At 34.3% G+C, this 21296-nt stretch overlaps 1 protein-coding gene across 50 annotated transcripts in view; it reads left to right on the forward strand.

Annotated features, from left to right (window-relative positions):
• Positions 1 to 21296, forward strand: part of LOC106869124 (sorbin and SH3 domain-containing protein 1) — a 487488-nt gene that overhangs the window by 429588 nt on the left and 36604 nt on the right. For all 50 annotated transcript variants that reach the window (XM_089352588.1, XM_089352590.1, XM_089352584.1 and 47 more), the window contains 2 exons: positions 7936 to 8036; positions 18454 to 18539. In XM_089352588.1, coding sequence (XP_089208714.1) covers positions 7936 to 8036; positions 18454 to 18539 — 187 coding nt within the window. The remainder of the gene's footprint in view (positions 1 to 7935; positions 8037 to 18453; positions 18540 to 21296) is intronic.

The following is a 21296-nucleotide window of genomic DNA, read 5'->3' on the forward strand; positions in this document are numbered from 1 at the left end:
CTATTAGGTTTTTCTCTTTTCTTCCCCTTCTAAAAAAATGTCTTCCTACAAATCTCTGTGTCCATTTGTCTCTCCTTGTTTCTTTATAAGTTTGTTTGACCAGGGGACAAGGTTGTGTTTGCATACTGTTTCTTTTCACCCTTTGTGTATTACTGGTTTCTGGAAATGAGAATCCATGCATATCTCTAACATACCTCAGGAACATTTAATGCCAAAATTAATGAAACCATGTGTCCATTTATTTCCTTAGTCTCTGACTTACTTTATTGTGACATTAAAAAAAAAGTCAGGATTCCTTTCTTAATTTAACTCATGACACTTTCATGACAGGTCATCTTTAAGTGTGTCTTCACTTCCATCATTGACATATAGAGGCTGCTGTGACTGCGTCATCTCTTCTTTTGTTTCAAGAATAAAACAACCAGTCATGCTGTTAGATCAGCACCAAGATACAATAACAGTACAAAGGCTGCAATTGTGGATTGTTTTCTTCTCACTTCGTAATATGTTTATATAGTTAATAATTTGTTATTTTTGGCCATATACCCTAGCATTGCTTTCTGTGTATGCAGGCATGTGTGTGTGCTTGTGTGTATAGTATAGAAATATATATGATACAGAAATATATATGGTATAAAAATAATACATATATATATATATATATATATATATATATATCATCATCATCACTTTACTTCCACATTCCATGCTGGTATGGGTTAGATGGGCTGCCAAGATCTGAGTCAGCTCTCTTGTTCGGACTTAGACTGGTTAGAAGACTAATTTTTCTTTACACATTTTGTTTTTGGTTTGATTTCTACAGTTGCATGCTCTTCTATCATCATCTTTACAGAGTGTACTCAGTACCTTTTGTCATGGCACCAGCACTAGAGAGGTTTCATGTCCTCAACAAAACTACAAGGTCCTCTTGACCTTATGTTGCTTTTGCTTATTCACTACATTATAAAATGTACTGGGTGCATTTCATTGTGGCTCCAGCACTAGAGAGGTTGTCATGTCCTCACTAAAGGTGAATGATCTTATCAAATCTGTGCTGTCCCAGCTGGTTTGCCAACCACTTTTTAGAGTGTACAGGGTGGTGTTTATTGTGGCACCAACCTTGTATTCTATGAGATTGGTGGGTTTTTACTACTCAGTGATGTGTTCATTCACTCCAGGTAACAAGGCAAGAATGTAAATAAAAGTGATCACTGTTGATTAATACATCAAATAGAAGACAGGATGAGTGGAGGGAGAGTGAATGGTGGAGATAAGTGAAGATATGAGTGATGGGATTACGAGAGAAGGAAATAGCAGATGTAGACTTAATGACAAATTGGCAAGATCCAAATACATGTGTATGCACATACACACACACACACACACACACACACACACACACACACACACACACACACACACACACACACACACATATATATATACACTCTCGCACACATACACGCATGAATATATATGTACATGCACACACTCACACACATACATACACATTATGCTCCCCAAACTCCATCAATATCATAATTTATTTAACATTAGTTTCACTGTGCTTACAGGTCAGGTCTCTCCAGCACTGTATATTGCCAATCATTTTAGTCTATCATTATCTTCTCCATTAAGCTCAACATCATGAGATCGGTTTTCACCATTCATTGCATGTCTTCCTGGATCTCCTCTTTCTGCATGTTCCACCTGCTTTGAGTACCATGCACTTCTTTATACAACTGTATTGTCATCTGTACACATCACATGCTCATACTAACACAATCTTCTTTCTTACAATATAAAAGTGTGTGTGTGTTCTGAGCCCACTGACACATTAGGTTGGAGGTTATCCCAATTTCTATAATGCTTAAATAACTGAAAATACAAGGCTCCCCTCTGAATGGGACTCCTGTATGTCAAAAGGTTAAACTTCCATCTGGGACTGGTATCTTTCTATATTTAACTTACATCAATGTACATTATACAGGGTTGGCCAAAAGTCACCTGACAGTAAATCAAAGCCCACTAAATTCCAAGAATAAAACAAAAAATTATTTTATATGAGACTTTGCTAATAAATAGACAAATGCTGAAAAAAAAAACCAGTGATTTTTAACTCACAGCATTCAATTATTAAACATTCATAATTGGAATGAATAAATAAAATTAAATATTAAGTATTTATGGAATTTTGATTCACTGTCAGATGACTTTTGGCCAACCCTGTATGTATTTTTTCCTTTCTTATAAAGGATATCAAGTCTCATAATACTTTATTTTTTAGAAATATTGTAGAATTTATTTTCATTTCTTTTGAGTTTTATTTTCACTTTTTTAAGTACACTAGAATAAGATTTCACAGCTGATTTCTTCTAGTGTGAGTGAAAAGATTCATCAACCCTAGTATTGGACTAGCATTTTATCCTTTATCCACCTCATAAGGATGAAAAGCTAAATTGACTTCTACAGAGTTTGAACTTAGAAGACAAATTTAGTGTTTTAACAATTCTATCTATTTGTCTTATATATATATATATATATATATATATATATATATAATTTTTAGCATACATTTATGCTATGCAAAGCAATCCATTATTCTTAACTGATGTATCATTTCAATATTCCATGACTTATAAACTGTTTTAATTCTGAGTAGTGACACATGTCCAATTTGAAGAAAATAATCATGAAAAACTCACACAATGAATATATATGATACTCCAGTTACTCAGACAATAGTTTCAAAACCATCCATATAGGACAAAATCTTTTCAGTAGGTTGTAAGAATTATTTTAATAGTTGCAGCAGTGTAAACTACATTGTGCAGTTGGCCTTGTTTCTATCAATAGATTTTCTGTGCTATGCTTTCATTTGCTGTGTTGAATCAAATAAAATCATATTAGTTTCAGCTTTTTTTTCTTTTTCTTTTTTAAGTTTAATCTCTGAGGTTAAAATATCTCAAAAAGAATATTTTTTAAACTTGTCTCTTATAAGACCTGCTGTTTAGTTTGTTTTCTAAACAGGTCACCATTAGATAATTATCAGTATTTATATAATAAAATAATTAGGTATTAATAGAGCAGCAATGTGGGTGGAAGCATAAAAATAACCAGTTATGTGCAGCAAAGTAAGAAAGTAATTCAAAAATATTTTCTGAAGAGAAAAAAAAAGTTTTGCGATGCAAGTCCAATTTTGATATGTTTGTACTTACGATTCTATTATTGGTAGCACTTGTTTAGTACCTACTTATTAGAAAAGCTGAAGGGGTTAAGCACTCTAGCTATAGTAGTAGTAAGGCAAGAAAGAAAATCCTTATTGTTTATATTCTAGAAAAAAATCTATTGTCAGGCATCAACAGCAACTGAAAACATTGGTCTCAGGAAATCTTATTGTTCTTTAGGCCCAGGTCAACCAAAATTGAATAGACTTATTATGATCAATAAGGATTTCATCAATAACTATCTCGTCTTTTTGTGTATCCAAAACTATATTGTCCAGTGTGACCTTCCTTTTTTGAAATTAGGAGATTTGGCTGTATTTTCTAACAAGTCAAGTGCATGAAGACTTCTGTAAAGACTTTAAGGAATCTTGTATGTTGAGTATAGATGGCAGAATAAGCAGAACAGCAGAGAAAATACTTCTCGGGTGCATCCACTTCTTGAGTTCGGATGTTGGCGAGTTCAATAAAACAATAGTCAGGTTCTGGAGTTCATCTAATCAATTCTGCCTTCTCCAAAAGGTATTAGAAACTTCTAATACTGAAAAAGTAAATGATTTTAAAAAGTTTTATTTTTAATGTGGGTGTATAACAGATTCTTATGATATTTGCCGTCAGAAACAATAACACATAAAACAAAATACCTTGCAGTATTTAATTACATAAGGTGGTGAACTGGCAGAACTGTTAGCACACTAGACAAAATGCTTAGTGACATTTATGTTCTAGGTTCAAATTCCACCAAGGTCAACTTTGCCTTTCATCCTTTTTAGGGCTCATAAAATAAGTACTAGTTGAAAACTGGGTTGATGTAATAAAATTACCCCCTCCCTCAAAATTGCTGCCCTCATGCCAAAATTTGAAACCAGTATTTAATTAGATGCCTTTATGTTCTAAGTTCAAACCCTTCTGCAGTTGACTTTGTCTTTTGTTTTTATTGAGTCAATAAAATAAGTAGCATCCCTGTACTGGAATTAATTCATTTGGCTCTACTCCTCTTATTATTATCTCTGATCTTCAAACATCTTCCTTAAAAAAATTCTGCAAGCCATTTGCTTGATTTTTTTTTTTTTTATGACCAGAAATTACCAACAATGCATGTTTGGTTTAATTGATCTGTTGTTAAAACCAGTGTAATCCCCCCCCCCCCCCGCAAACAACACCTCCCATATTTGCCCATATGTACAAAAGATGTGAACTCTTCACTGTTTGATAATGAAACATTGTCAATTATCTTTACACTGTTACTGCTACTTAGGGTAGTGTACCATTCCACCGCATAGTACCTATTTGCTTTTAAGTGAACTGTACTGTTGAAAGTTAACTTGTTTTTTTCTTTCTTTTTTTTTTGGCCATTGGCACAGCATCAGTTGCCTACCTCCTAAATATCTTCTAGTCTATCAACATGACCATCCACCTACCCACCAGTCCAACAATTAAACCATTTGCCACAAACAATGCACTGTTCTATTTTATTCAATATTTCACCACTCTCTTATCTGAACTATCCACTTCTCTCTCAACTCATACCTTTCATTGCTCTCATTGGTCCTCATAAAACTATTTTATAATCAATATACAACTTGACCGAGATAAGTGGATAGTCAAAAGCGTTGTGACATACATAGCTTTTTCAAAAGCATTAATGTGTAGAACATAGTTTGGGAACTAAAACAAAAGAAATATCACTGAAGGTAAACAAAAACAAAGGAGTAATACAGCAACAGTTACAAAGATGAAAAGTAGGACAAATAACCATTTTTATGAATATTGAATCAGAAACTTACTTTTACCCTTTGCAACTTAACTGTTGTTGAAGATAGGGCCTAAATGAATGCGCATAGATTTACTAAGATCCATTCTTTGGTAATGCAACAGTGCTTATGCTGCTGCTAATAATAACTGTTGTTGTTGTTGTTGTTGTTGTTGTTATTGATGTTGTATGACCTTGTGCCAAATTTAGAAATTATTATTCTTAATTTATGGTGGAATTAGTTAAAATGTCTCTCTTTATTTCTCTCTATCTGTCCTTTTTTATATTTCTTTGTATTTTTCATTGTTATTTGTCTCTCTCTGTTTCCTTATATGCATGTGTGTGTGTGTGTGCGTGTGTATATAATTTTGTGTGTGTGTATCAGTCTAAGGAATTCTTGGTTGTGTTCAGGGCAATTGCAGCCCCTCTTAGAGTATATGTTATGTGCTTTATAACAACATTGGAGCATTTTAGCTCTTATTTCTCGCAAGTAGGTATCGTGACACCCTTAGTCATGTTTAGTTGATGACTATAATCCTCCTTCATGGCATAACATTGCAACTAGCTGTTTTTATTAATTTTTGTATACACATTAGCAATCTGCTAAATCATTCGTAAATTTTTATGGTAAATGTATATATTCTGATAGGTGAAGTAGCCTGGAATCTGCCAAATGAGCTGACCTCACTGACGATGGCTATGGAAATAGCCATAACTGACTGGTCAGTCTAAGGATTTCTCAGTTCGGTGTTTGGGGCAATTGCAGCCCCTATCAGAGTATGTGTTATGTGCTTTATAACAGCATTGGCACATTTTAGTTCTTATTTCTAGCAGTGTAGGTGTCTTGACACCCTTAGTCTTGTCTAGTCGATGACTATGATTCTCCTTTATGGTATAACACTGCAACTAACTGTTTTTATTAATTTTTGCTTGTGTGTGTGTGTGTGTATGTATATATATATATATATATATATGATGATGATGATATATATATGTATATCCACACACACACATGTTGACTGATTCAATGATTCAACAATGTACTAGAGTACTGGATCTTAGAGTCTTAAGTTCAAAACAACTATAGCCTTACATACCAACAGACATGCACTCTCTCTCTCTCTCTCTCTCTCTCTCTCTCTCTCTCTCTCTCTCTCTCTCTCTCTCTTTCTCTCTCTCTCTCTCTCTCCCCTCCCCCTCTCTCTGTATGTGTATGTGTGTGTAATGCAATGTAATGTGCACAATTTAGGTCACCTTGATTATACTCTGAGAAATAAGTACTAGATTTATTATTGCCAAATGACAGGTGCTCTATCCAAGGAATGATTTTTACTGTTCATTTACTTGACATCATGAAGTTGGTGCTATGCTACAAGCTTATATCATTTCTTCAGGTCTCCTGAACCACATTTCAATAAGCCAAGTGATCATTTGAATAAGACTAAAAATACTTTTGTATTAAAATCTATAAGCTATGCATGATGCTTAATATTGAATGTGTAATATCTCTTTTTAAACATATATCTCTATTTCTTCTCATTCTGTCTCCTATACTTTCATGGGTTGCATGGTTCTTAAGATTTAGAAAAAGATTTTACAGCTCTATGCTCATCTTATTGTTGTAGGTGCCCTATAGTAGGATAGAATGATGATACCCTTCTAAGTCAGCAACTCAGTTTCATTCCTGGTGAAATCCTCCTTTTTATTGATCTGTATTTTTAATGTCCTTGAGATGTGCATCAACATCAAAACTTTCATATTCTTCTCTTTTACAAATCCCAGCTTTCATGCCTGCTCATGCATATTTCCTTGTACAATGTGACAGCACCTTGAGCTAATTCTGAAATTCAGTAGGCTGCATGTCTATATCAAAAATCCTTATTATTAATATGGTGGTGAGTGGCAGAACAAGTATAGTTCTAGCCAAAATATTTTGTAGTACTTTGTTAAGATTACTTTCTGAGTTCAAATCTTGCTGAAATCTGTTTTGCCTTTCATCCTTATTAAGATAACAAAAGTACCAGTTATAATATACTGGATCAATTTAATCAATTATTCCCAAACATTAAGTTTGCCTTTCATCCTTATTAAGATAACAAAAGTTCCAGTTATAATATACTGGATCAATTTAATCAATTATTCCCAAACATTAAGTTTGTTACTTTATGTAAATTGTTTTAATTTAGATTAAATATATTATAGTAATAATGATAATAATAATATGCTTGTTGATATGTCTCTCTTGAGATGGAGGTTCATAATATTCTGCAATATGTAAGTGTGGTACTATTGTGTTGAGATAATATGTTTAAGCAAATCTTTTTTCTTCATTCCCTCTTAATATCTATAATATTTATTAGCACACACATACTAGTATATAATCTCCCTTCACTTCAGTCAAAAGAAAGAACAGATTAACTTTCCAGGCAAAGAAAAATATCAGGGTAAAGTCAAAATTATAACTTATGAAGCCCACTTTATTCATTCATAGCTGTACTTGGATGTGGTGAGAAGCTCCCAGAGAGCTGTTTTTGCAATGCATTTTACTAGTTGATCCATTCTGCTTCACTCAACAATACATACTCTTTCTTTTGGTCAAAGGAATTTATACCTTTCACTCACAATGTTCCATCCTTGGAATGAGACACAAGATTTGTCTGGTTAATTTATAACTGACATTATATATCTTGTGTGTGTTTGTGTGTGTGTGTGTATATATATATATATATACACACACACATGCATGCATACATACATACAGAGAGTGGGGGGAGAATAATATGTGCTAAAACATATGTATGGTATAGATGTTTTAGTGTGTTTATATGTGTATATATATATGTTTGTATATATATATATATATATATATATATATATATATATATATATATATATAGTAATTTGTTAATGATATTAATGTTCGTTTGAAAAATATTTCCTCTTGTACAATTTCTACAGCTTATAAACATCAAACATCGGACATCAAGCCGAGTCCAACAACAGCCGAGAAAGAGAGGAGACGGAAAGAAGAAGATGAAGAATACAGAAAAAAGAGATTGGTAAGTATATATACCATCATCATTTTATATTTGTTTTTCCAGGTTGGAATGAGTTGGATAGACAGGTCTCCACAGTTTCTCCTAACTCTTTGCATCCTTCTTCACCAGGCACATACAACAACAGTGAAAACCCAGCTATCTTTGCTGTTTGTCGTATTTTATGTAGCTAGATGCCTCTCCTATTACCAACCACCATATAGTATAATCTGAGTGCATTTTATCATGTCACCAGCACTATAGAGTACTCTCCTTTGTTCATGGGGCCCATGGAGCTCATAGTTTCCTTTTGAGGACAAGGTTTTTACTGTTGGATGTCCACCCTATTGCACACCAACCAATTCACAATATGAATTGATTGTATTTTATTGTGTCATTGGCACTAGAGAGGTTTTCTGCAACAAAACTAAAAAGTCCTCTCTCTTGCATTGTTTCTGTTCATTCCTTCCTTTTTTTTTGTGTGTGTATGGATTTTGCAGATGCAAGCCCATCCTGTCATCAACTACTTTACAGTGAACTGATTACATTTTATCATACCACTGACCTTAGGTTACTCTAGGTTCATTTGTTCCCCTTTTTTACATGGCTTTTGATGGGTACACCACATTGCTTCTGTTATGAGGTCTTTACAGTGGTAGTCTAGCGCTGCCTAAAGATACTAAATAGGAGGGAAGATGTTTAGTTATCATGAGAAAATCTGATGGATGTTGGGTCTTCATTATCAAGTTAGTTTTAAAATGTAAGAAGTAAATAATTCAGAAACAGTTGGCTTCTGTTGCAGGATAGATGGTGAGAGACAAAGAGTTAATATGTTAAATGTGGCTGTGCATACATCATAAAGTTAGACAGTGGGGTCTTACATGTCATCTGTATCAATTTATTTTTGAAGCCTCTTGTTTTATCTCCTATCAAGCAATACCTTCAAAGGTATTCTAGTTGTGACCACATTAATTTTTTTCTAAACATAGTGCATATATGACTTCATTATCCAATATGTTCCTTCATTTTAAATAGCTGGGGTGTAATTTCAGGGTGATGCAGTTGTTGTTTCATGCAGATTGAGTAACTAAGTAGAAGCATCCTTGTTTGCTCATGTCTTTTTGTGTTTTTACTGGTGGTGGTAATATTAGAAGAGTCAGTAGTAATGAAAAGATGTGATTTAAGCAAGATTTGGCTGCTATTTCTTGCAAGTTTAAGTGAACATGTAGAGATTCTTTTACTTATTTGTTAGGACCCTGTCATTTTCTCATTGACTTATGAATCTTTCTTGTTGGAGCAGTTGTATTTTTTTTCTTGTATCAAATAGTGATCCCTAGTAAGGATGATTCATTACTCATACACCAGGCTTTTATACAGTTTCTGTCTATCAAATTCTACTCACAATGTATTTTAAGTAGAATTTGGAACCCAATGCTACTGTACAAAACACTTGCCCGAGGTGCCATGCTGTCAGACCAAACCTGGAACTACATTGTTGTGCAGTGAACTTCTTAATCAAACAACCATGTACAGTTACAATAATACCATGTAACTTATTGGATAGATGTATTTCAATTAAATGTCAAATATTATTTCTTGAACTTTAATTTATGTTCTTTTGTCTCTATTTAATCACAAATTATCTAACAACTACATCCTTTAGTGAACAATCTCTACAATTTTATCTAATTCTCTTTGACCTTAAAACACAGGAACCAAAACATTAATGCTGCCCTGTTTTCTGTTCAGTTTTCTCCCTCTATATACAGTTGATTAGTTAAATCATTAGGGCTTCTTACTAATGTCTTAGAGTAAATTTTCCATCTCTGCATTCTGAGTTTATATCTCACTGAAATCACCCTTCTGAGGTTACTAAATGCATTACTGAACAAGTATTTGGGTTGATTCCTCTCTCTCTCTCTCTCTCTCTCTCTCTCTCTCTCTCTCTCTCTCTCTCTCTCTCTCTCTCTCTCTTCTCTCTCTCTCTCTTTCTCTCTCTCTCTCTCTCTCCCTCCCTCCCTCTCTCTCTCCCTCTCTCTCTCTCTCTCTCTCCCTCTCCCTCTCTCTCTCTCTCTCTCTCTCACAATTGTCTACATGCTACTGTGAGTGTGTTGCGATTGAGATGAGGTAGAGTTATTCATACTGTTCCTTTCCTCCAAGAAATAGAAGTTTCATTTAGGAGCAAGTAATGTTTTTTCATTTAGTATTCTAAAGAAACCACACGTGGCAAGCATGAAATGAGCAATGTGTGCTACAACATGGGGCAGTTAAAAGCTGTCTGCGTATGTGTGTGTACATACACAACAGTGTAGAGGTAAAAAGACAGAATGAATAAAATATCGGGATTTCCCTCCAACTTAGAAATAGTTACCATCATATCATGTTACCAATGATATGACTAGCCAGGCTAGTTATTAACCCTTAAAACATCTGATGGATCAGGGAATAGTTACCCCTTGGGGGTGTCTTAAGTTCACAAAAGGCCAATGAATGTCAATAGGATGTCTATGGAAGGTGCTGGTTGTTAAAAGGTGGTTGTGATTTTTCTTAGAAATAAAATATTTAAACCAGGTTCAATATTTGTGTTTTAAACAGATTAAAATTTTTTTTTTTTTAAATCAAGAATATGAATAGGACATTCTGTTATCAGTGAGCAGAAATATAACTGATGATACGCCAAAGTTCAATGTAATTTCATTATATATAAGTTTCCATCTTTTTTAGTAATTTCCTTTAAAATTTAACTTAGTGGCACTTGTTAATGCAAACATCTAAAAAGAGGCACATGCAAAGATGTGACTGGAGAAGAAAAATGGATAATAAACCACTGTGCAAAATTAGCTAGTTTGATTAAAATAATCGATTGCATTTTTCAGAGATTTTTTTCCTTTTTTTTTTTTTTCTTAATACCTCAGGAGTTTGCAAAAGAGCATTTGTAAAACACCATTTGGTGAAAGTGGGCACCAAACCACAAAACATTGAAAGTCAATGATTTAAAAATATCATGTTCTTAACTTTATGGCATAAGACAAGTAGAAATTTCCATTTTAAAGACTAGTAGAGATTATGTTAAGTGAGATTTGTTTACTTCATTGATCAGGTTCAAGTAACCGTATAATTTAATTATTTCCTTGATAATGTTTTTTGAAAAATGGATGCATTTGTTGTTTTAGCACCACCACCCACTTGCCTTACTGCACTAAATTTAGTTTGGCTAACTACAAGCTTTTGCATGAACAAATATCTTATCAATGCAATGAGCAATGTCTTTAATATGTCAAATACTTGAGTTTCTTAATCTTGTAATTGGCTACACAAAAATCTCTTTATAGATAATGGTGTAACTCTTTATCTGTCTATGGGTTAAAGTTACCTATCATGTCACAAAAGTTTTCATAAGTTGTGGAAGCTACTATGCAGTCTTTTGACTTACTTGAAATAGTAGCCAAATTTCCCTCCAATTACACTCTACTATCGTAGAATAGAAGATTGCATTAACTAATATAGTCTTAGGTACACTGTGCCTAGGAAAAGAAGGGATGTGGGTTGGGGTCCTTGATCAGAGCTGACCTGGTTCTATCTACTTGTAATAATTAGGTGTCAGTTTACAAGTCAAGGGTGCTTCTTATCTATCTATAATGCAGATATATGCTACTATGAAAATAAGCATTCTGAAACAAATATATATTATTCATCAAAGGTTTCAATATAAAAAGTAAATGGGGTTTTTTTTTCTGTTTTATTATAAATATATTTCAGTGAACACACAAATTTTAAAAGTTATATATTATTTGCGTAACATTGAATTACCAATTAACTTTTGGATATTCCTTGCATTAAATATATCATTTGTATCTTAATTTTGTTATGTAGAATAATACATAATCTGACCATTTCTGTTTTTCAATGCCAACCAGTGTACATTCCTTAATATTTACTTAGTGATTTCTCTCATTACTTCTTCACCATGTACATTAAAGTCTATGCTTTGCTGATGAAGTCATAATAAGGTCAAAACATGTCCAGAGTTGTCCCTGGACTATGCAAAATGATTAAAATAATATTAGTTATTCATAAATATTGTCTTTTTTTACTACATATTTTTTCTAGTTAGCTCTTTTGATGCTCACTGCATTAAATGCTTACAGTATCTTAACTAAACAAAGCAAATTCAGACAATCAGAAATGTTGATTTTAAACCAATTTAAGTGCATTTATAATTAACTTTTAATGAATCTTTGGTTAGTATGGCTTATAAGTGGATTTTAGAATATATTTGCCCACAGGCATATGGCGTAGTGGTTAAGAGTGCAGGCTACTAACCCCAAGATTCCAAGTTCAATTCTAGGCAGTGACTTGAATAATAATAATAATAATAATAATAATGTCTTCATTGTAATACATATGTAATTTTTTACAAATTGCATATACAACCTTTGTATGATTGCAACTTCAGTCTATCCTTGTATGACTGTCTATCCTTCTCATTCTTTCATTCACCCTTCTGTCTCCCGAAAAGAGAATTATGGAACTGTTATTTAGAAAGTAACTCATTAAATTCATGTGTGTGTGTATTTATGTATCTTTTGTGACTCTTTGCATTCTGGCAGCAGTACCTGCAATGACAGTTGTGGTGCCAAGTTATATGGTCTTTGCCTTTCCTTTGGGCATCATCATTAGCCTTGGGAGGGAAGATTTGCATGCACAGGCAACTGCTGATCTTTCATTACAAAAATAAAACCTGCACCTTGGATGAAAACTTTCCAGGTGGATATCCATCATCTGACTAAAAACATACATCATCATCATCTTTAACATCCATTGTCCATTTTGTGAGCTGAATCATTAGCTGTTATTACATATAATTAGCTTTGTGATTATCTTTCAAATAATGCGAATTAACATTCATTCATAGCACCTCATTTATTTTACCCATAAACAACCTAATTAACACATTTTTCCTGTACATTTTAACAATTTCATTTGTAGATTTACTTAGAAAATGTACCACTATTATATATTTATATTATATATATTATATGTAATATGTTGTATGATACCAAAGCTCTTATTTGCAAGCAAGTATGACTTGCTAGTATATGCCAAGCTATTTGTTTTAGGTGCTTATGTAGTTGCATGCAGACATAGATACCCATGTAGCCCTCTCATCTATTGATCCAGCAGAACATTAAGGGTATGACAGCTGGGGATGGTGGGGGCAGATGGTTGCATCAACACAAGGCTGGTGCTGATTTTCATCTAGAGAAATGGCAAATGAAGTATCTTACTCAAAGACACAATATGTCTTTCATTCTAGGGAATTGAACCCATAGCCTAATGATCTTGAGCCCAACATTCTAACCACTAGACCACACATCATCAAATGTTATATGCAACCATCGGGCTGGTGGAATGGCAGCATCAGTAGAGCATCAGACAAAATACTTTGTGATATTTTTTTTTGCAGCTCTACATTCTTTACATAAATCCCACCAAGGTCAAATTTGCTTTTCATCTCTCTAAGATCAATAAAATTAAGTACCAGTCAAATGCTGGGGTCAATGGTATTGATTAACTCCTGCCCTTCAGAAATACTGGCTTGTGCCTAAATCAAAAATTATTGTATGTAGCAACTAAACAATAGCTTATGATGGGTATATTGAAGATTATAATGTGAATTTCAGCATTATCCTAAATAATGCTCTATGTTTAAATGATATGAAACTAGATAACAATAGTTTTATTATGTGTTTTCAAGTGTTTCATGTAAGTTTTCATTACACCACCGGATTCTGTGTCCAAAGGATGAGTTCAACATTGTGCTTCAGAGGAAATTGAGAGATGTTTCTGTATTAAATCAAAATTAATGTTTTGTGGGTTTGTTGTTTCATTAATTATTTTAGTGTTTCATTTATTCCTTATGAAAGTTTACATAGTATCAGCTTAGATGGAAGTGTTTGAGTAAAATCTGCCAGATTTTACTCAAACAAATCCATATTGAGTAAAATATGATAGATGATTGTTCAGAAAATCTCTCTCTCTCTCTCTCTCTCTCTCTCTCTCTCTCTCTCTCTCTCTCTCTCTCTCTCTCTCTCTCTCTCTCTCTCTCTCTCTCACACACACACACACACATACACACACAGTGTTTGATGAAGACGCTTTCATCCTGTTAGTCAAAGAAATCCTCAATAGCAGATATGATGTCCTCATCACTGTGATACTGTTTCCCAGCCATGTGTTTTTTCATGTTGGGGGAACAGAAGATAGTCAGTTGGGGCCAAATCGGGAGAATAAGGTGGGTAATCAACCAGTTCAAAACCACAGTCTATTTGCCTCTAGATCAAACTGATGGAGCCAACACTCATCCTGAGTTAAGAAATATTCAAAGAAACCAGCTGGATCTGCCTCAAACAGTGTTAGATTTTCTTGTGATATGATCTGCCTGGTATGCTTTTGGTCAGGTGTCAGAAGACATAGCACCCACCAAGCAGAAACCTTCATCATGCCAAGTTCATTGTGCAGAATATTCTCAACTTGCTCACGGCATATGTTTATAGCATTGGCTATCTGATTTATAGTCAACTACCTGTCATCCATCACTATATGGTGAACACAATCAATGTTTTCCTTGGTGGTGGCAGATGCAGGACATTCAGACTTTGGGTCATCTTTAAGCCTCTCTCTTCCCCTCCTAAATTCAACTGCCCATTTTTGCACTGTTGATAAAGCTGGAATGTCATCCCCTAATGTAGCAAGCATGTCAGCATGAATGTCCTTGGGGGTTAAACTGTTTTTCTGTGGGTGCTTGGTAACACCACAATGCCAAATTTTTTCCCATTTTCAAGAGAAATCACTACTGGTTACTTTTGAAATCTTCTTTGAACAGTCAGATGTCAGTTTACCTGAAATGAAACAGTACAGTTATTAATAAGAAGAGTTGAAATGAATACATGCAAAATTTCACAGCTTTAGCATCACTCTTTCATCATCAGCTTATGAACTTTCCAGCTCACTCTTATATATATATATATATATATATATATATATATAGGTGCAGTCAATGGGAGCGGGTAAAAGTGGAGGTTTTACCCAAAATTTGTGTAACAATTAGAAAATAGAGGATAATATGCTGAACCCAACTACTTGCAGACGGTGTATCCCGTTGAATTCATTAATTTAATTCATAGCAAAAGTGCCAAAAAAAAGGAAGAAAAGAACTCTCTCACGTTATATATATATATATATATATATATATATATATATAGATATACACACATATGCACACACACACACCATTTTGTGCATTATCCATGCCAGGTGGAATTGAGGTGCTTTGCAGAGTACGTATTTTCCCATTTCTGTCTGATAATGATTTAGGGAAGCAAAGTTCATTTTCATCTTTTTATCAGACTGGACAGAAATGTCCTACATTATCAGATTCGATGAATGTTTTCCCTACTACTTTTCATGTTGAATTGTTGGCACATTGCCTGATGGACATAGCTGCTTACTTGTCTGTGAATTCATTGTCTCTACAAGAACCAGGCAGCCAGAAATTATATGGCCAATTGTTTCTTTGTGCTTATTGCACAGTCTGCAGTTGATGTTAGCTCTTCTTTCTTTCTTTTTCTCTCCCTTTTTTTTTCTTTCTTTCTCCTTACATGGTTAGATTGAACTCATGCAACTAAAAACAAACATTCCATTTCTAGTCCAAAGCTTTACAATCTTCTTTGGCTTTCATACTAGCTCGTTTTCTCTTTGTTGAGATTTGCAGCTGAATGGCTCTGTAGATGTTTTCTTGTTAAAGTGGTAAATTTGCAGGAACAGTAGTAGAACATTATACAAAATGCCTGGTGGTATTTACTACCTCTCTTCTATACTGAGTTCAAATATCACCACAATCAACATTGCTTTTCATTCTTCAAGATCAATAAAGTAACTACAAGTCAAATGCTTCAATTAGTTGAATCAACTACATGCTTTTCCCAAATTTTGTAGCCTTGATCCTTTTAGATGCAAATATTATTGTCATTCAACAATGAGTAGCTGCTTAGATTTACTTGTAGATTTCCTTGTACTGCATCCACAACAAGTAAAGCTGCTAATTCTCTCCATACATATGTCACTAAAGGTAGTTGAACCCCAAACCTCATAGTTGTGAAGTGGCCTGCTTAACCACATACCGGTTTCTCTCCTTAGTAAGTCAGATTGGCAGAACTTTTCCCACAGAAGGAATTGAATTCAGTACTTTAGGTTGACAAAACCCCAAGCAGTTTTAGTCCCATCCCCACTGTTGGTTAGAGCAACAAAATATTCCTATCCTGCATCACCTACTTTTTAGCTAAGTGCACTGGGTCATCTGATTGTTAAATGTTTTGGCCATGGACATTATCCAATGTCAGTTGTTTAATATCCTTGTCACGTAACCATCTACACCTGTCTCTCTCAATGTGAGGTGTGGCAATATTTTGGGTGGGGTATAAGTTAAATCAGTAACGAGTGATTAAGACTTGCAATAAAGTTGTTGGGGGTATTGTGTATATAAATGTACAAACACACAAAATTATATCTGGTAACATTTTATACATTTAAAATTCACTAAATGGTGTTTGATATCATATACACAATCTTAGATCTTGGAAAAAAAAACAGACACTTTTATAAATGTTTTTTCTATCCTTGTAAAAATCCATAATGCATATCAATAATAATATCAGTGCATCTCCTTTATATAGGCACAGATGTGACTGAATAATGAAGATACTTAATCCCCAACCATGTGAACTTTGGTTCAGTCCCACTGTGTAACATCTCAGACAAGGGACTTCTGCTATAGCCTTGGACTGACCAAAGCCTTGTGAGTTGATCTGGTAGACAGAAACTGAAATAAGCCTGCTGAAAGTGTGCACATGTGAGATAGAGAGAGTGTGTGTGTGTATCTGTATGTTTGTGTGTACCTTTGTTTTGACATCACATGATGGCTGTATATGAACGCCATTGTCATATGAGTGATGTTGTTTATTTTCAGTCTTCTCTGAAAAACATATCTGACTATGAGGAAATATTACCTTGCTTGGAAGCAGGTGAGGGCTGGTAATAGGAAAATTTGACTCAAATTCTATCTAATTCATGCAAGTCTGTAAAAGTGCACATTAAACGATGATGGTGATAACATTTGTACGTAAGTCACAGCAGTAGATAAGTTGCTCTCCCTTTATGTTTACAATATTTTGGCTAAAGCCTTTTGACTCATTCACAAATTGTAGGTTGCCTTTCAGTAAAGTCCCCAAATCATGGATAGACAACATGACAGCATATTTCTATGATCTATATCTGAAATGAGCAGATTAACAAATGCTTTTTTTAAATCACCATTCTTAATTGACTGAGAACATATACAGCATCAAATGCGTATTAAGATTATGGCTGGCCGATAAAGAACCGCACATGTTTAATATATGTGGAAGTTGTTTTTCTGTGAGATGTCATCGGCATATATTTATTTACAATACTAATATCCAAATTGGCTGTATAGTGACATGATCAACCCACTTCACATACTCAGTTATTTGCTAATGTGTATATATGTGCACATGTGTGCATACTACAGATTTCAAACCCAGAACAATGTTTGGTAGATAAATTGCTGGAGATTTTTCATGCTTGTTTTTGTTTTTTTCCTTCAAGGAGGAAAAACTATGACATATAAATATAGAGTGTATATTGCAGTCACAATTGTGATTGCTGATTTTGTTCTAGTTTTGTTTGTCAACTTCCTGAGTACATGTCCATTGAAATGATAGGTAAATTTGTCTTTTATTCACAGATACAGCTTGTATGATAATTTGTTAGAACATAGGAATACATTTAACATATATTAACATATATTGGCCTCGTTCTTGTCTTCCAAACTTGATAATTTGCTCAACAAACAGCATCAGTTGGAAGAGATACTTGAAAGTAGTAGCACCAGTGCTAGAGCCATACTGACATACTACATGGACTGAAAGATAATAATTTTCGAGACTATTTTTTTTTTTTTAAGTATTGCAGTGATTTCATTTCTAAAAACCATCAGTAGTGGGGTTTAATGATATTAATGTTGTTCATCATAGTTGTCTGATCCATGTACTAAAGTTCTTAGTTAATATATAAACTTTTGAACTAGCTGCCAAAAACTGGGATTAATTAAACACTGCCTGCTGCAAAATCTACTTTGAGGAATTCACTGATATATTATTTTTTAATGTTTCCCTGTTTAGTAAAATAGAAAATTTTAATTTGAAATTAAATCAATTTCTAGAATGTTTTTTTAGAATAAATAAATAAAAACATTTAAATATTAAAATTTAGATTTTAAAAAATCCAACAAACTCTCTCTTAAAAAAAAAAAAAAAACAACCCAAAAACCATGATTGAGAAAGTATATTTCCCTTATCAGGAACAACTTTATGACGAAGAAAGGCGTAGGAAAAAGATTCTTGAAGAAGCAGATATAGAAGCCAGAAAGCATTGTGATGTATTTACGTAAGTAAATTGCTACTTTTTCTTTTCTCTTTTTTGCTTTAATTCATTTTCTTTCCTTTTTAATATCCTAGAGGGATATAATTTCAGCATGCACACACACATGCATGCATGCACATACACACACATGCATGCGCGCGTGCACACACACACACACATGCACACACACACAATTACATAGCTGTGTGTGTATGTGCGTGCAACTGTCCATGTTAATGCCCATGTTTATATTTACATATCTAAACTCATTTGTGATTACATTGTGTCTCTTTATGTCTTGTACCAGTGGTTCAAAAAAAGAGAGCTTTAACATAAAAACCTAGATAAATGTCAAGATCAGTATGACTGTCTGAACCCTTGACAGCAGAACCTTATTATGGCTGCAGTCCAGTGACTGAAACTGATAATATAAACCTTCCCACTGACATACATACACAATGAAGGTAGCCCTCAATACATGGTGTTCAGTTATTTAATATATTTACTTAAACTTAAAGGGCAGTGAACTGGCAGAATAGTTAGCATGTCGGGCGAAATACTTAGTGGTATTTCATCTGCCGTTACGTTCTGAGTTCAAATTCCACCGAGGTCGACTTTGCCTTTCATCCTTTTGGGGGTCGATTAAATAAGTACCAGTTACGCACTGGGGTCGATGTAATTGACTTAATCCCTTTGTCTTTGTTTGTCCCCTCTGTGTTTAGCCCCCTGTGGGCAATAAAGAAATAAATATATTTACTTAAACTGGAATTTTGGTCACTGCTTGAATTTCACACTTTGCATTCTTTGAATTGACTCTTTTTATGTAATGTGAATAAGATGAAGTTCAAGATAGGGTTCCCCTAATCTGTCTAAGTGAGTAGTACCCCTAAATTTAAGCTAACTCTGACCATGATGACCCATCCAACTCTTTCTAGCATGGAAAGGGGACATAAAACAGTGATGATGATGATGACGATGACAACAACAATTTATTATTATTATTATCATCATGAGGTGGGGGTGATTATTGACATTTCAGGGAGGGATGGGTTTTTTTTTAAACCTCACCTCTCTTCACATTATACAATCTTATCTTGGTTTATGACACAGACCAAGACTAGTTTCTTTGAACTCTAGTGTTTACTCACTTTCTCTCTGTTTTTTCACTATTTATGTGTGCATATATGCCTATATATTTTTTATATGAGTGGGTGCTGAAAAGTTCCTGGCTTTGGATAAAAGAAAATACAGGAGGATCAGTTAATTATGATTTTATTCAACATATTCACACACTTATTGCATCAGTCCTTCAGTTTTTCCAAGCCCTGTAAAAAAACTCAAAAGGTTGGGCCTCCAACTAGGCCTTTTGCGATACCCTTAAAGTCAGAAAGCTTTTCAGTCCCACCCCTACCCCTCATATAATATACATGTGTATGAATGTGTGTGTGTGTGTATATATGCACACCCAGATATATATATATACATACATGTATATGTATGTATAGACGTGTGTTTATATATATGTATGCACACACACACACACAAACACATTTATATTGAGTGACTGATTAACTGATTAATTAATTGTTAGTTTTTTGCTTCATCATCAAATTTCCCTTGCTTTGTATGATGTATATGTTGCCGCGTCAATGTAAATTTATGTGTAGGTGAGTCTTGGTCTTTCATGACAGATTGATAATTACAGTGCATCAAAGTGAATACCAAACCTTCATATTCCAAACTGTGTTGCACATTCCTGGTATTGCATTTCTGGTATTGATTTTAGGTATAGCTCTCAGTACTGTTGAGATCATACCCTGCCCCTTCTGTCCCATGCCAACTCATTTTACCATTTCACTAATCAGTTAAAGACTTGTCATAATTCACTCCTTCACCTTCTCTCTACCATACCTATTGTACGCTTCCAGCAAATAGTAATTTTTAAAATAGGAAATGATACTGCCACCCCAATCACTATCCATATACCCTCATCCCTTTCATCTCCTCCCCCATATTTTCTCTGCTGACTCATGGCTAAAGATTATATGTATTGTAATGTCAGCTGACAACCAGCTAATTATATGCTTTCATCTATCAATCAACTAGTTGTATGCTCCTGTCCATGCCATTTCAGGAAGTAGTCTGTTTTTCTTTTCCAGTTTACATCATCCAATGAACTGGATTGACATCAGGAAGACTCCAAAGCTACAGGCACTTGGATCAGCCTGAATAAGTTACGGAACACCCTTGTGTGTGTGTGTGTGTGTGTGTGTGTGTGCGCGCGCGCTTACTGTCAAAAATTGTGGTCTAACCATTGAATTAACAGAGATTGATAAAACAGTTTCCTGGTTAAGATAAGTACTGGAATTGATATTAGTAAATGAAACTCTTCAAATGCTTAGTGGGCAAAATGCTTAGTGGTATTTTGTCTGTCTTTACATTCTGAGTTCAAATTCCGCCAAGGTTGACTTTGCCTTTCATCCTTTTAGGGTCAATAAATATAGTACCAGTTGCATACTGGGGTTGATGTAATTGACTGCTGCCCCCCCTCCCCAAAAATTTCGGGCCTTGTACCTAGAGTAGAAAAGAACATAGCATAATACCTATGGCAGAATACAAACCACAGGCCTCTCAACTGTTGTTTAATATGCTATCACTCAGAGTTCTACAACTAAAGTTCTTGTCATGATTGTGTATGCATAGTCATGAATGTAAGTACTTGGTTGTAGGTGTGATTATGCAGAATTGCTGCTGGTTGAGTTGCTAGAGTATTGAATGTTG

This window comes from Octopus bimaculoides, chromosome 5 (genome assembly GCF_046866305.1).
Source record: "Octopus bimaculoides isolate indiv1 chromosome 5, ASM4686630v1, whole genome shotgun sequence".
NCBI classification, from domain to species: domain Eukaryota; kingdom Metazoa; phylum Mollusca; class Cephalopoda; order Octopoda; family Octopodidae; genus Octopus; species Octopus bimaculoides.